This window comes from Pan troglodytes, chromosome 7 (assembly GCF_028858775.2).
Source record: "Pan troglodytes isolate AG18354 chromosome 7, NHGRI_mPanTro3-v2.0_pri, whole genome shotgun sequence".
Lineage (NCBI taxonomy): Eukaryota > Metazoa > Chordata > Mammalia > Primates > Hominidae > Pan > Pan troglodytes.
In genome coordinates this window covers 67,406,826-67,423,807 of record NC_072405.2, presented here as the reverse complement: position 1 = coordinate 67,423,807, position 16,982 = coordinate 67,406,826, and the positions used below count along the sequence as shown (strand labels likewise).

Genomic DNA, 16,982 nt, shown 5'->3' with positions numbered 1-16,982 from the left:
TTTTAAAATAGTGTCTCATATTCCAATATTACTTTAGCTATTTTATTATCCTTTTGAAAATGAATGTATCCTACAAAAATGATTGTGTAGTCCACCAGGAATAATAGTTTCATTTTTTTCTAGAGTGTTTTATACACTGAAACCGTGGACCTGCTTTTTTTGTCCAGTTTTCTTCCTTTTCTTCTGCTCAGGAGATTGTCGAATGAGGTCAAGAGAAAAAAATCATTAATATCTGTCAACTTCCTTTATAACCTTAAGAAAAAATCTTTGATATCACACAGACAGATTTTCAATTTCCTTGTGTAATAAACAGCTGCTTTAGGATTTGGGTGTAATTTAAAGGTTTAAAAAAAATCACATTGAGATTGATGAATAAATCAGTTGTGAAGACAAAAACATTGATGCCTGTTGAAAATACCTCTCCAGACAGGCAGGAAATGAAATTAGTTCCCAGTAAAGTGTGGATATGAGGATCACTGTTTGGTTGTGCTGCAGGCTTTTTCGGACTTGCTCTGGTGGCACAACAAAACTGCGAGGGCTGCAGAAATCTAATTAAAGAGCAAATGTCCCTTCTGACATCAAATTAATCTTTATCATGTTTCCTATTTTTATTTCAATCTGGCACCAGAAAATGAAATTTAAAATTCCAGGCATGCTACAAAACAGTTGGTGATTTTTCTCCTGAGTATTAAAATGCAAAATATTCAGTCTTGTTTAATTAGACTACTAAGCAAACATTTTTTCAAAAAATGTGTGTCATCATGTTGTTTCATATTTACACCAATAATCAATATTTACTGAGTGCTACATTTGACCTCAGCATCTCTTTTTATAGTGTTCAGAGGAATGTGTCATTTTCTAAATTGAAAGAAAGTAAAATAATGTGAAATAATATTACTTCAGGCTTTGCTTGTATGTTTCTCGGTCCTTGTTTTGATATTAGTGATCTTAAAATAGACATTGAAGTTAGCTGAAGTTTAAATCTTTGAACTTTGTAGCTAACACATAATTTTGGTTTTGTAAACTGAAGTCACTCATTTAATCTTAAACTAATAATGTTTTCTTACAACCTGAGAACTATTTTCATTGGATGGGGGGAAAAATGGCGGTTTCTGTGGTCTTTGTGTGGGGAAGGGCAGCGAAAGGGGGTGGGTGTTCTCGTGTGGTTGCTGGGTTTATTTGTTTGTGCTTGTGTTTTGCTTTTTCATATGTTTCCACGCCGTCAACTAAGTCAATATATTCTCGACTACTTCTTTTTTGAGACTTTTTTCCTTTTAGGTTACATTTTGTCAACTGTGTAAAACTCCAATATGGAGACCAAGCATGGTAGCTCACTCGTGTAATCCCAGCACTTTGGGAGGCCACGGTGGGAGGATCGCTTTAACCCAGGAATTGGAAATGAGCCTGGGAAATATGTCGAAACTATGTCTCTACAACACATACACGCACACCAAAAAAAATTTAGCAAGGCATAATGGCAGCACCTGTTGTCCCAGCTACTTGGGAGGTTGAGGTGGAAGGATCGCTTGAGCCCAGGAGGTCGAGACTGCAGTGAGCCGAGATGGTGCCATTGCACTCCAGCCTGGGTGACAGAGCAAGAGCCTGTCTCAAAAACAAAACAAAAATCCAATATGGAGAACTTTACACTAAAAAAATAGCAGCTGGCTACAATGGCTCATGCCCATAATCCCAGCACTTTGGGAGACCAAGGTAAGAGGATCCCTTGAGCCCCAGAGTTCAAGATCAGCCTGGGCAACATTGCAAGTCTCCATCTCTACAATAAATAAATAAATAAATAAATAAATAAATAAATTTAAATTAGCCAGGCATAGTGGCACACACCTGTAGTTCTAGCTACCTGGAAGGCCAAGGCATAAGGGTTGCATTAGTCTAGGAGTTTGAGGCTGCAGTGAGCTATGATCATGCCACTGCACTCCATTCTGGGTGACAGAGCAAGACCCGGTCTCTAACAACAACAAAAAGATAGGAAATCCCTGACATTTAATCATTTATATACCCTGCACCTTTCCAACAGTAGCATCAAACAGTCTGCAATAAACTTTACTTATGAAAAACATGATTTATTGAGCCACTATTATGGGCTAGGCCCTGAGAATACCCAGTAAGTATTTGAAACACTCTCTGATCTCAAGATGCTTACAGCAGCCTTGTGATGAGGCTGAATAAAGGAAGCCAAGACAAGGCTCCTCTCAAGAGTTTTCTCCTGCCCTTCGATGCTGGCATCGAACTAGACACTAGGGAAATATTTTGGAAGATATTTACAGCTTGAGGAACAGGTCACATCTACACAGACAAACTTATTTTCCGTAAACAAGCTGTGAATTTCTTTTAGTCTGTGTGAGATCAAGTAACCAATCTGGTTGAATTGTCCATTTTTCAGTGATTTGTCTCCAGTCATTCAGAGTTTTGTCTTTGTCCACAGCTTGTGTGGGAATCAGTGGTGATGTTGGCTTGAAGTCTTTATCATTTGAATAGGAAATAAACTTAATATCTAAAACTGAATAATGAGAAATGAGAATATTTGGTAATAGGTGCCTTCGAGTCTTTACACGAGGGACACTCAAACATGAATAAAAGTCTAAGGAGGTATCCCTAGTTAAAAATCAATCCTCCTGTCATCCTGCTGAGTTCTTTAAAAGTGAAAATTCAACAATATTATGGCTTCAAAAGCTTTCTCCAAGTAAATAGAGAATGGTTTGTTTTTTAATCTCTTGATTTCTTAGTGGTTAAAAATCATGGATGGAATCTGCTTCGGAGACAACCATGAGATTAATTAAGTTGCCCTTTTGGTCATTTCCAGAAAAACTTGCTTATGTTGATCTTGAATTCACCAGAGAAGCTAAAAATAAATCTTAGTATAGAATGCTTTTTGTTTACCAGATATAGCTATGCACTTCAGAGATTCTGTCCTTGAATTTTTAATAGCTTCGCTAGGATTAAAAGTCAACACTTCACCATGCCAGTGTATTAGAAGAATCTTCCTGAAGTCTGATTATTGTTTGCCAGTTAATAGACTTTTCAATTAAAAAATATTTGCTCTGTCGTACACTTTTCCCTCCCCGTGTTTTCCAATGGCAAGTCGTTTTGAATCTCTTTTCCCTGTATTAGTCCAACAACTGTTAAAAAGCTTTGGTTGAAATTTTTTAGCTGAGAGAGAAATACAAATAAAAGAAGAAGCAGATGGTCCCTTTGTGACTGAATGAAGAAAAAGAGGTTTGAGAACAATATGTGAATAGGTGTAGTCTAATAAAACACTCAGCCACCTGCTGCCTGAATCCTTCAAAAAAGAATCTGTTGCATATTCTGGGGATTAACTATTAATGTATCCTTAGGTTTGATAGAAAACATAAACTTTGAGGGGTTCAGGCCCTCTTCTCCCTTTGTTTTGATTGAGTTGGCTCCTCTATATTTGAAATTGTTTCTCAATTCAATTTATCTGCTCAAGGGTATAATTAAAGGTTTTCTGACACATGGCTAAATGAAGGAAAGGTAAGAAGAATGGACTTGTGGGCATTTCTTTTCTACCTTTGTTTTAAATTTTCTGGGCTCTTCCGACAGGCTTGCCCTTGCAGAGACAGAAGCAAGAGGCCTAGTGTGTCTGCAAAGAATGAATAAATATTTAGGTGCTTTTCTTCTTAAAATGCATTTTGATCCTTATTTGCGGACTTGCTTTCCCTTTCAGGGATTTACTCTTCAACCCGACTATCAGACTATTATCAATCCTACATCTACAGCTGCACAAGTTGTCACCCAGGCAATGGAGTATGTGCGTTCGGGGTGCAGAAATCCTCCCCCACAGCCGGTGGACTGGAATAACGACTACTGCAGTAGTGGGTAAGCGGCCGGTCATCGCCACCTGGTGGTGGACAGCGCTCATAGCATGCATATCGTCCCTAGTTGATCGTTTTCTTGCTTCCAAAAACATGATCCGGGATAGTTTCACGTTCATGAAGGCAGAAGACACCAGAAATTGTTAAGCAGTCTTCTAGCTCCTCCAAGAATAAATGCCTTTAGCTCACTTCTCACTTCAGATGTAGGTTAACTAATTGCAGTTTCCCAGTGAACAGCTCAAGCTGGAGCAAATAATTCAAAGACATCCATCCCCCCATTGTCACCTGTAGCACAGGTTGTCCTGTAACAAGGAACTGTCTTTTTTCTCTTCCTGCAGGGGCATGCAGAGGGACAAAGCACTGTACCTTACTTGAGAATCTGAACACCTCTTCTTTCCACTGAGGAATTCAGGGAAGTGTTTTCACCATGGATTGCTTTGTACAGTCAAGGCAGTTCTCCATTTTATTAGAAAATACAAGTTGCTAAGCACTTAGGACCATTTGAGCTTGTGGGTCACCCACTCTGGAAGAAATAGTCATGCTTCTTTATTATTTTTTTAATCCTTTATGGACATTGTTTTTCTTCTTCCCTGAAGGAAATTTGGACCATTCAGATTTTATGTTGGTTTTTTGCTGTGAAGTGCTGCGCTCTAGTAACTGCCTTAGCAACTGTAGATGTCTCGGATAAAAGTCCTGGATTTTCCATTGGTTTTCATAATGGGTGTTTATATGAAACTACTAAAGACTTTTTAAATGGCTTGATGTAGCAGTCATAGCAAGTTTGTAAATAGCATCTATGTTACACTCTCCTAGAGTATAAAATGTGAATGTTTTTGTAGCTAAATTGTAATTGAAACTGGCTCATTCCAGTTTATTGATTTCACAATAGGGGTTAAATTGGCAAACATTCATATTTTTACTTCATTTTTAAAACAACTGACTAATAGTTCTATATTTTCAAAATATTTGAAAATAAAAAGTATTCCCAAGTGATTTTAATTTAAAAACAAATTGGCTTTGTCTCATTGATCAGACAAAAAGAAACTAGTATTAAGGGAAGCGCAAACACATTTATTTTGTACTGCAGAAAAATTGCTTTTTTTGTATCACTTTTTGTGTAATGGTTAGTAAATGTCATTTAAGTCCTTTTATGTATAAAACTGCCAAATGCTTACCTGGTATTTTATTAGATGCAGAAACAGATTGGAAACAGCTAAATTATAACTTTTACATATGGCTCTGTCTTATTGTTTCTTCATACTGTGTCTGTATTTAATCTTTTTTTATGGAACCTGTTGCGCCTATTTATGAAATAATAAATATAGGTGTTTGTAAGTAAATTTGTTAGTATTTGAAAGAGGTTTCTTTGATGTTTTAACTTTTGCTGGCAAAAAAAAAAAATTCACGCTTGGTGTGAATACTTTATTATTTAGTTTTTACAGTAACATGAATAAAGCCAAACCTGCTTTTCATTTAGCAGCAAATTAAAGTAACCAGTCCTTATTTCTGCATTTCTTTGGTTGATGCAAACAAAAAACTATTATATTTAAGAACCTTATTTCTTCATACAACATAACAGAATTGCCCTCCAAGTCACACAAGCTCCAAGACTAAACAAACAGACAGGTCCTCTGTCTTAAAAAGGTTACTTCTTGGTTCTCAGCTGGTTCTAGTCAATTCTGAACCACCACCCCCCGCCCCCCGCAAAAAAGTAAAAGTCAAACCAAACTTCCTCAAGCTGCATGCTTTTCACAAAATCCAGAAAGCATTTAAGAATTGAACTAGGGGCTGGAAGAAGTGAAAGGGAAGCATCTAAAAATGAAAGGTGAGTAACCAGATAGCAAAAGAAAAGGGAAAGCCATCCAAATTTGAAAGCTGTTGATAGAAATTGAGATTCTTGCTGTCTTTTGTGCCTCTACAAGCTACTACTCATTCCAGAATTCCTGGGTCTTCCAAGAGGATTCTTAAGGTACCAGAGATTTGCTAGGGAACCAAAAGTGCTTGAGAATCTGCCTGAGGGCTTGCATAGCTTTCACATTAAAAAAAGAAAAAGCTAGCAGATTTACTCCTTTTTAGGGGATCATATCAAGAAAGTTAGTCTGGTTGGAAACCAAGAGAATGGCTGATGTCTCTTTCTTGGAATATGTGAAATAAATTTAGCAGTTTAACTAAATACAAATATATGCATTGTGTAATCCACTCAGAATTAAACAGACAAAAGGTATGCTTGCTTTGGAATGATTTTAGGCATTGTACAACCTTGAATCACTTGAGCATGTAATAACTAATAAATAATGCAGATCCATGTGATTATTAAAATGACTGTAGCTGAGAGCTCTAATTTTCCTGTCTTGAAACTGTATAAGAACTCATGTGATTAAGTTCACAGTTTATTGTTTGTCTGTTTAGTATTTTAGAAATATACCAGCACTACTAATTAACTAATGTCTTTTATTTATTATATTATGATAAAGTAAAAATTTCACTTGCATTAAGTCTAAACTGAGAAGGTAATTACTGGGAGGAGAATGAGCAGCTTTGACTTTAACAGGCGGTTTGTGCAGGAAAGCACAGTGCCGTGTTGTTTACAGCTTTTCTAGAGCAGCTGTGTGACCAGGGTAGAGAGTGTTGAAATTCAATACCAAATACAGTAAAAACAAATGTAAATAAAAGAAAACACATCATCAATAAAACTGTTATTATGCGTGACCGTATTCTATTTGGTGATCCATCAGTCTCTAAAAAGCAAGCCTAGTCAGATGAGAAATCCCAAATAAATTTTATGGTGGAAGTGATCAGGCAGAGTGGGGGTTAATGGCCGCCATGGCCACAAATGTTCTTTCCTGAAACTCTGAGAATGCCCTCTCACTAACCTGAGGCTCTAGTATAGTGAGCTGTTGCCTAGGAAATCCCCATCTTTCAGAAAGCCAGAATCCACCCTGGGCACAGTAGCCCAGCGGCTTGGAGCTTGTAGCTGAGAGGAACAGTGGGGGTGCACACCGAGTTCTCTGCTGAAGCACTCCAAAGATTTCCAGCACCATCAGTAAAGTCATTCTGAGAGATAGCAGCAACACTGTGGAACGACAGATTTCTTCACCAACACACCAAAACCAAAATTATAGCTGATTAGAAAAAGAAAAAATTTCGAGAGTGTGTAGGAGTGGGTTGAGTTGTGTCTCTAACATAATCGAGAAATGATTAGGAAAGAATAATTCAAAAATCCTGATTCCCATTCAAATGTGACCGAGTTGATAAGGCAAAATGAGTCAAATAATGACTTCCAGTTAGTCAAATTATAGCCAAGGATGAAGTTGGTCTCTGTGATTATTTTTATTATTTGTGTTAAACGCAAAGAGGCCTGTCTGCATGGACCACAAGCAGTCCATAGGAAGCCGTGGCCACCAAAGCAATACAGTCAACCCTCGAACAATGCAGAGGTCGGGGCACCAACTCCTCCCCACACCCACGCAGTTGAAAATGCCCATGCAACTTTGACCCCCGCAAAACTTAACTGCTAATAGCCTATTGTTGAGGAGAAGCCTTACTGATAACATAATCAGTTGAGTGACACATATTTTCTATGTTTTATGTATTATATACTGTATTCTTAAAGTAAGCTGGAGAAAAGAAAATGTTATTAAGAAAATCATAAAGAAGAGAAATAAGTGTTATTGACTGGTGTCAATAAGTGGAAGTGGATTATCATAAAGGTCTTCATCCTCTTCTTCATATTGTATAGGCTGAGGAGGAGGAGGAAGAAGGGGGTTAGTCTCACTGTCTCAGATGTGGCAGAGACGAAAGAAAATTTGCACATAAGTGGACTTGCTTGCTTCAAACCCTTGTTAATCAAGGGTCAACGTATACTCTGGCTCGGATTCATTACTAAGATATTTCTTAAACTTATGAATGCATGACTTAAAATTAGCTCATCAACAACCAATCCCTTTTCTGTGGATCTCTTGCCCTTTGCAAAAGAGTTGTCCCACTCATTGGAAAAGTGATTAGACTGAACCATATGAAATTGCTAATATTTGACCTGTTTTATCTACGAAATGGTAATTTCATATGATTCAACCAAAAGGTGTGGGAATTAGAGACAATGGGGTTTTGACTATAACTTGATATGTAATTTCAAATGGAATTAGAAGTACTTTACCAAGTCCTGGGAGAAAATGCTCAAAGGAATAATCAATTATGTTTGTTTACAAGGTACCCCACTTAGAATGAGTCCTAGACAGGTATGTTATATTAAACAAGGAATATTTTAAATTACCAGTAAATCCCAAGAGCCATTCATATTTCTTTGTTATAGTAAAAAATTCATATGAACATTTGTAATAAATAGGTTATCTGCTGGAACAGAAAGTTTTTGTTAAACATAGACGTCCTCATGTTTATCCGTTAAATAGAGATTTGACCTACATTTTCTTATTCCACTCATAATTGTCATTTTCTTTTTTTTTTTCTTTTATTTCTTTTTTTTTTTTTTTTCTGGAGACAGGGCCTCACTGTGTCACCCAGGCTGGAGTGCAGTGGCACAATCTTGGCTCACCACAACCTCTACGTCCCGGGCTCAACCAATCCTCCCACCTCAGCCTCCCAAGTAGCTGGGACCACAGGTGCATGCCAACATGCCTGGCTAATTTTTTTCTATATTTTGCAGTGACAGGGTTTTGCCATGTTGCCCAGGCTGGTCTTGAACTCCTGGGCTCAAGCGATCCACGTGCCTCAGCCTCCCAAAAGTGCTGGGATTACAAGCATGAGCCACCATGTCCAGCCATAATTGTTATTTTCAAGGAAGGATAGAAACAGAAAATTCATCTCTTTTGCTGATTATTAAATATTAAAATAGTGGCAAGGCAAGGTGAAAAATTCGTATCATGAGTTTAACCTCTAAATCTAAGTCACCCTTCCACTTAATGGTTGAATTCATGTGAGTCACCCCATGGTAAAAATCTCTTTGTCTGCCTGAAATTCAACAATTTCCTTATCTCCAAAACAACTTGGAATGTCATAGCACACAGTAGGTGCACAAAAAATGCAATGATACAAAGAAAGATCAATAAAACATCATCAATTATCCTCAACAGGAATTGTATGGTGTTTTCTTGATGATTTAAAGCCTCTTTAAATATAGATGGGAATTGAATATTACAGGCAAGCATTAGGAGTGAAGATGCAAATGTTTCATTAAAAACCTAGGGTTACAAAAAGATTGAAAGAATTTCAAAATGAGTTATGCCATATTTTTTTGGCCTACATAGTTGAACAAGAGCTTTTCTATTTGTGACAAAAGTAAAAGATCTAATACACACTAGTCTCACCAAGAAAATAAGAAGGGAGAAAAGAGGTGCTAGACATGTAGGGTGTCAAACACAAGAGAGAACATTCAGGAGACAAGTTTCATGGATTCTAAATTAAACTATTGATGAACAGGATACTGAATTTTTTTTTTCTAATTACCAAGTGTTAGTATGACTTGGTGAAGCAAGGAAAAGACTGTATTTCCTGGTTCTATTTTTTAGGATTTTCAAAGGCGATTTCTCTACTTTTATTTGGAATCATTTCCCAGTGTGGAAAACCTTTCCTAACAAAAAAAAAGTCTCCAAATCTGTACACAAGACCATTGCTTGGAGAAAGGGGATGGGGAGCCCCCTAACCTCACCAACCACGGAGGAGGAAGGCTGGGAGCCGCGGGAGGAAGAGGTAACTTCAAACCCAAGTTAGACACACTTGGCAATCTACGTGTACACAGAGAGATTAGACTTTGCCTTCTCATTTCATACTTAGCCAAACATCTTGTCATTTGTATCCAGCATCAGCCTGCAATGTAGTAGATGAGAAGAAGTGAAGATGAAGTTCTTGTTCCCGGATGGGAGACAACTGAGAACAATGACCTGTTATATTTCAGCACGGTCAGAGTTGCGCCTAATTAATGAAGCCCACCAGCAGGAATCATTTCACATTTTATTAACAGCTTGCTAGCAAAGACATTTGAAAGTGAAATTTTATTCACACTGACATGAGGCCAGAAGAAAAGAACAGTGACTAGAAAATAAAATGGAAAGACTTAATGATACTACAGAGAAAACAAAAATACCATTCTAAAGAAAGAGTATGAACCAAACTACAGTATTTTAAAGTCTGGAGCGTCCCTGTTTGACAATTGTATGTTTACAATAAGCCCAAACATAATTGCTCTGATAGGCTGTCAGGGAAAAGATTAATTTGGCAAAGATTAGTATTGACTTGCTGTTTATTAAGGCTTTTAAACAGCTGTATCTGGCAGCATTCCTGTAAGTGGCTGTCATATCTGAAAATCAGCCTCACACCCTGGTGCTCGCCAGCTGTTCCTAAACAATCTTCTACCACTCTGAATGTCTTTCTCCAGGCCAAACAGCAAAAGCAAACTATTGCCAAATGAGCTTTTTTCTCCTCCTGTCACTTACTTCTGGTGGGGGTAGGGAGCTTCTGAATGCTGAAATGTCAGCTCAGGGCTGATGGCTTAGCTGATAAGAGGTGCCGGAAGCCAGTAGGTGGTTTTGGGTGCTAGATGAATACACTCCCCACATAGAGAGCGGTAGCGGTAGCACTGTTAGTCACCTCACACAGACAAAAAAACCACAGCTTGCAACTGTTGTAGGCAAAATGTTTTAAAGACAGTTAGAAAGTGATGATCAAAGGTTTAAAGCCATCAGAATTCCAAAATTAATGTTTTGTTTCTTCAGGCCAGGCACATGCCATATCTGCCATATAGCTAGGAAAAGACCCCACAGTGGGATGCTGAGAAATTCAGTAGTGGCCATTCATCTTTAGCGTTGGAACTGGGATTTCTCCCAAGAACTCTGAAGGAGGACAAGCCACTTACTTGGTAAAGCATGCACCTCGCTTTTTGATTCAGTGGAAACCCGTAGAATAAAACAGATTTGGATGTTTTGAAGTCTGTCAAACACAAGGCAGATTGAGTTTTGTACTGGAATAAGACCTGGTAGTTTCAAATCCAAGTATAGTCAGAAAAGCAATGGAAAGAATAACATTCCAATGGAATTAAACATCAGACTACAAAGGGCCCAGTGTCGTGGTGAAAGTCACATTAGCCTTTCCAATATGACTGCTTTTGGGGGGATTAATCTCAGCCTTTTTGCATTGCATCAGGCAGGACTAAGTTGTCAGAGCAGATGCAAAAGGACATTGTCATCTCTTAACCCTTTCTCTGCCGGCACTTTCCATTACACTCTAAGGCATGGGGTTGGGGGAAGGAGGGAGGTGGCTTAGAAGCTAAGCTGTCTACAAGGACATTTCAAGCAGGTGTTTACCAACGTTTAACTTTTAAATAACTTCATTTTGGTGTCTCTGCTGTTGATGCACTCTGATGCTTGACATTTGAATCAGGATCAAATCCAGCCAGATTCCAAGGTACAGACAAATGAGCCATCCGCTCATCCCTGAATATGTCACTTTCCACCATGAGCACCCCAAAGCTGTCTCTCCGGTCCTTTCCACATATCACAATGGGGGGTGGTAGTGGGATGAGAAATAACACTAATTCAGCACTTACAATCAGAGAAATAAAGTGACTATAGACATTGAGAATACAAGAAAGGTGTGCGTTTGCCTCAGCCCCACTGAGTCTGGCTCTGAAGCCCAGTCTGTGGACAAAGAAAAATCAAGAGGACAGAATTTACTTAAAAATTAATCTGTGACCATAAGTCATTGAGTGTTCTAAGTTCTAAAATAGCTCTGGGCTTAAGGGCACTGTGGTCATTTTCTAGGGCAAGAACTCTCTCCGCAGAGGCCTGCTCACACTGAGAAATTAGGCCAAATGCCAGATTGTAAAGAAATACACCCTCTTACTTGCTCCAAAGGTACCTCAGACCTTACAGCAAAGCAAGAGTTCTATCACTGGATTTAAAGCACATTGTTGCTAACCAAATTACAAGACTACAGCTTCAACGTTTAATCCCAAAAATACTCAATACTGCTTTAAATAGAATCAAAGAAAGGCCAGGGTAGGGGCAGGGAAAAAAATCCCTTACATGTATTCCTGTCATGTTTTGTAGGACAGCATGTGGCACACTTACTCTTCATAGCTCTTTTATAAGTTTGGTTGCTTCCCATTGACCTGTAATTATTTGATTATTCAGACGAGTTAACTAAGTGTGGGAGATGAAGGGGTATACCAATTCCAAGACTGAATCTGATAAAGCCAATGAATTAAGTGAGGGGTCCTCAACAAACTGTTGGGACCCCACTATGATTACCCAAAAACCAACGAAGTTATCCCCATTGCTTGTGGTCCATGGGTAAAGTCCCTCCAGAAACCTAACGTCTTGGTATAATGCACAGATGTGTAGAAATTGTCCTGTATAAAAGCAGCCTGTACTTTTATCTTACTAGATTTGCCTTTGCGAGGACTATCTGGTTTCTCTAGCCTGAGAAAAATCCTCAGAATTCATCTCTCTACAAATTTGGAACCAATTCTGGGGTATTTCATATTTTACTTTGTTTTTGTTTTTTATCAAGATAGACCCACAGAAACCTAAATCTGGTCTTAGCAAGAGTTTCATACATGAACAAAAGAAAGAACAATGTGTCTAAATGAAACTGCAATTTCCGGGTACTATTACAAAATACTTACACCTACAAAGCCATTCTAGCTGTTGAGTTGGGTCATTTTTAACATCTGGTTTCATGATGTGGTTTCAGGAGCCCAACATAACAGAAGTGACAGTCCTTTATAGTACTAAGTCTCTGGGAGTTTAGGTGCCCCTCTCTCTTTCTCTCTCTCCTCCTTTCTTTCCTTACTTCCAGGAGAATCTGTTACTTTATACTACCTATTGGTTTACTGAAATGATTCTGGTCTTGTGTTTTCAGAACATTTACCTTCGACTTCTGGACAGCTGGAAAAGCCAGATTGCCTGCAACCAGAGCAAGTTGGCCTGCAGCTTCCCTTTGCTGATCACTTTGTTAATTCCCATAGAGATAGAAGGAGGTCCCATTTTTTCCCCGCCCCTTCTCCTTTCTAATGTAGAGCGATCAGAAGTCTCTAAGGACTTTTCTATATGACTTCCCATTTCACACCACAGATGGTTTAGATACAAACTATTAATTTTATTTATTCAAACAGCTTCATTTCACCAAAATGAGCCTATTTTTAACATTTTGCCTTAAGGTTTGTTTTCACATTTTTGAAGATGTGAAAGAGTTTTGCTGACGTCTCAGGTTTCAATCATCATCATTTCTGCCACCCAACAAGCTTTTGGACTACAGTGGAGCTGATGAGTCTTTTTAGAGGGAGTTTACTTTTTAAAAAATGTCATTAGTATTGCTTTACAAATTTGGTTTATGTATATTTTCATACAACATTTGAGGGTTTGCATTTTTTCGTGAGGTTAGCTTTGATCACTTCAATTTCAGAATAAGTCCTGTATATGCTCTGTCAAACATAATGATGTCAGCTCTCTATCTTGGTTTTATCCTTATGTCATTACTTTGCAGAATATTTCCATTTAGACAACATACCATACTGGAAAAAAAATCTCTTCAGACACTCCACGTTCAAAGAAAGAAACTACAAATAAACAAGTCAAAACTTTATCCACTTTTGGTTGTTGTACAGGGTCAATGTAAACTGCTTGCTAGATGTTACCTGTGTTAACATAAGAAGAAAAAAATCTGCTAAGTTACTTAAAATTAAAATGGCAGGCGGAAGCATATAATAATAGTCTAGTGACCCAAACGAGAACTATAGCGTGGTGTGAAAACTTGACTAATTGCTGAAAACATAGATGATGAAACTATCCAACTTTGCTTTGAACTCCAATCTTCCCCCCACCCTTCCTTATCTCTATGGGAATATTTCTTACTGCTTTCCCCAGAGATATCACATGTGCCTGTGCCTGTGGGCTCATTGAGGAGGGAGAGGAAAAGATTCACACCCTAATTGTTTTCCCTTCAGTTATTCAGTAGCCCTCAAGATCTCCCATTCCTTCATAGACTTGAAAGGCACTAGGTATTGATGTTGTGTATTATAGAATCAACCTAGAGCATGTCAGCATCCAAGCCTGACTTTTCTAATGACTAGATTTCCAATTAGCTCTTTAATTGTTTCTTTAACTTATCCAGATATAGGCATAACCATCCATCCCCAGTGGAATGACACAAACTCACTTTCACAGGCTGTGTATAGTGTAGCGAACATGCATGAATCTGAAAGTGGCATAGAAGAATCATAATCTATGCTGTATTTCTCAAACTTCAGTGCATTAAAAGTAGATTTCTGGGCTCCATTCCCAGATAGTCCGATGCAGTTAGTCTATAGGTATGACCTGGCATTTGCATTTTTAGAGCTACCCCAAACTATTTTGATGTCAGTGGCCATAGAATAATTAATAAATGGATGGCAAGTGGATCTTGCCTTCAACTTTAAGTCTCCGAGACTCTTTGTTGTCAATGGCCAGGTTTAATACCAACTTGAGGATTTAGCTTCTGATCATGAAAAGACACCCAGCTAATAAAGCCCTAGGTTATCTGATTAAAGCTATTCAACAGTTTGTTTGACTTACAAAAGAAGGTCTCTAGAGGCAGATTGGTCAGAATCAGTTCAGGGCTCCACAATGCTATCTTTCTCATCACCCTAAATGTGTAGACAATCATTGTCATCTTTGTTGTCTCTTATAGTATTCTAGGACAGAAGAAGCAGGAAGAGCAAAGAGGAAAAATGAAAAGAAGCAATGCCTGTCAAGATCCACAAACTTTCTCAGAAATCTCCAACAGACTTCTACATATGTCTCATTGACCAAAAATATCTCACATGTTCATCCCTAGCTGCTCATGGCCCTTTGAATAAAACCAAGGATCTGTTGACAAAGACTGGGAGAGTAGATATTTGCAATATTAGCAGTGTCTACCACACCAACTTCCAGTCATTCAACTAAGGTCTTTTCTACCATACCACCACTGGCTTTGCTCTTGAAAATTATCTGCAACGATCCCTAATTGCCAATTTCATATGAGTTGTATTCTGTATTATCTTCCTAGATTTCTCTGCTACTTTTGACCATACTGAAACTCTCCCCAAAACCTCTCTCTGAAGTCTTACCTCTTCTTAATACTAAACCATAGTTCCACTGACCACAGACAGACAACTCTTATTCTGTGCCTAATAAATAATTGACATTAAAAGAGTTGCCTAAACCAAATTTATAACCTTCCAGTAAAGACTTGTTCCTCTTCCCAAACTCCCTTTCTTGGAGAATGGCATGCTGACCTACTTAGCCTTCCAAGTTAGGATTCTTCGTATCCTCCACCCTTCCCTCCTTTCATCCCACACACAGATAGGACCATTGTGTTTAATGATGCTAAATCCTCATTAGTCATCAAATTTTTCTGAATTACTTTTCATCCATTTCTCCCAAACAAAATTAGTTCCATTTCTCTACATTCTCCCCTGGAACACCACAACAGTGACCTAAGTTGTCAGAGTTTACAGACAGATGTTAGTCTTTTCTTAAAAACCCAGATGAAATATAATAATGCCTTCATTTTTAAAACTCTTGTGGCTCCTCCATTGCTTATGGATTAAAATTCAAACAGCTGAGCCTGGTGTATACAACCACGCAAAATCTGGCACCAGTTTACCTTACTTGCTACCGCTTCTCAATTTTCCTTCCAAGATTCTGAAATTTGGCAACCCGGTTCCTTGTCAATTCCAAACACATTAGACTATTAGGCTCCACACCTTGTGATTATTATTTCCGCTGCTTCTTTTGAAGACTTCTCATATTCTCACTAAATTTAACATTCCTTTTTCAATATTTCCACAGTACTCCGTTTCACACTTGGAGGAAAAATTTTTTAAGTATTATAAGTATTTACTTGTATGTTTATTTCCATGACTAGATTAAGAAGTATTTAGATCCTATTCAACTTTGTGATCCTGCCACACTTATAAGAACAGTGCCAGGTAAACATGTGTATAATAAATGTTGAATGAATAAATAGTGCATTTTATTTTTCCAGACAAAATCTCACAAGCAGAAGATTGTCCCCTAGACCAAGAGATATAGAAAATCATCATCCTATAGATTCCTTTCCCAAAAGTAATGAAGACATCAAGTTTCTTTTACAATCACAACTGCTTTCTAAAGGCAATGGCCTTATTAAAAGAAAGTTTTGTTTTGTTTGGTTTGGTTTGGTTTGGTTTGGTTTGGTCCTGCAGAATGTCCTAATGGAATCACATATGCAAAGATGAACCAGGAACTGAGCTTAGGGTGAGAGCTAGAAAGAGCTGAATTCCTCGGAAGGAAGGAAGGAAGGAAGGAAGGAAGGAAGGAAGGAAGGAAGGGAGGGAGGGAGGGAGGGAGGGAGGAAGGAAGGAAGGGAGGGAGGAGAGAAGATGGATAATTTTGAGTTTCAGGAGATATTTTACATAAAAAGGAGGGAGGAAGACAAATGAAAAAGGAAGAGATTTGAAACAGCAAGTACCATGAGTCCAGGGGCTCTGGGAGTGATGAAGCAGCCATCAACTGCTTGGCTTTTAGGTGGCTTTTAGGTATATCCCTTCAGGATGAGATCACACAGGTGTCAAGGAAAAGCAAAAAGGAGTTCATTGCAGCATTAGGCGCAGGTACACTGGTCTTCATTTTACTAGGTATTTTTGTCTGTATAATTTAAATATTTCAAAATTTGAATTTTTCTCAATTTTAATATTAAATACCTGATGCTTAAAGACATTTAAGTTCAGGAATATTATGTGTGAAATAGTTTGAATTCTGAGATGAAGCACATTGTTGTCCTTCAATCCCTACCTACACTTCTGTTCTCCCATAATTTCATGAAATTCTCTACACACAAGAATTTATAAATGTAACTTTTTTTCTTTTCTCAGTTTTTGCTTTAGGTTCACGGGGTACATGTGCATGTTTGTTACATGAGTAAACTGCGTGTTACCAGAGTTTGGTGATTTTATCACCTAGGTAGTGAGCATAGTACCCAATAGGTAGTTTTTTGACCCTCAACCTCCTCCTCCCACCCTCCCCACTCAAGTAGGCCTCAGTGTCTATTGTTCCCATCTTTGTGCCCATGTGTACTCAATGTTTAGTTCCCACTTATAAGTGAGAACATGCAGTA

General features: G+C 38.2%; 1 protein-coding gene and 1 long non-coding RNA gene across 3 annotated transcripts in view; both read left to right on the top strand.

Moving 5' to 3' along the window:
* The window catches only part of TOX (thymocyte selection associated high mobility group box), a 305,743-nt gene extending 300,402 nt beyond the window's left edge, over nt 1–5,341 (top strand). For both annotated transcript variants that reach the window (XM_519777.9, XM_009455429.5), the window contains 2 exons: nt 3,704–3,855; nt 4,190–5,341. In XM_519777.9, coding sequence (XP_519777.2) covers nt 3,704–3,855; nt 4,190–4,226 — 189 coding nt within the window. In that variant the 3' untranslated portion in view covers nt 4,227–5,341. The remainder of the gene's footprint in view (nt 1–3,703; nt 3,856–4,189) is intronic.
* Nucleotides 5,342–5,587: 246 nt separating this feature from the next.
* On the top strand, nt 5,588–14,806 carry LOC134810873 (uncharacterized). The gene is made up of 3 exons (XR_010159578.1): nt 5,588–5,676; nt 9,377–9,557; nt 14,532–14,806. It is a non-coding gene; the product is annotated as an uncharacterized LOC134810873 (long non-coding RNA).
* Nucleotides 14,807–16,982: the final 2,176 nt, after the last annotated feature.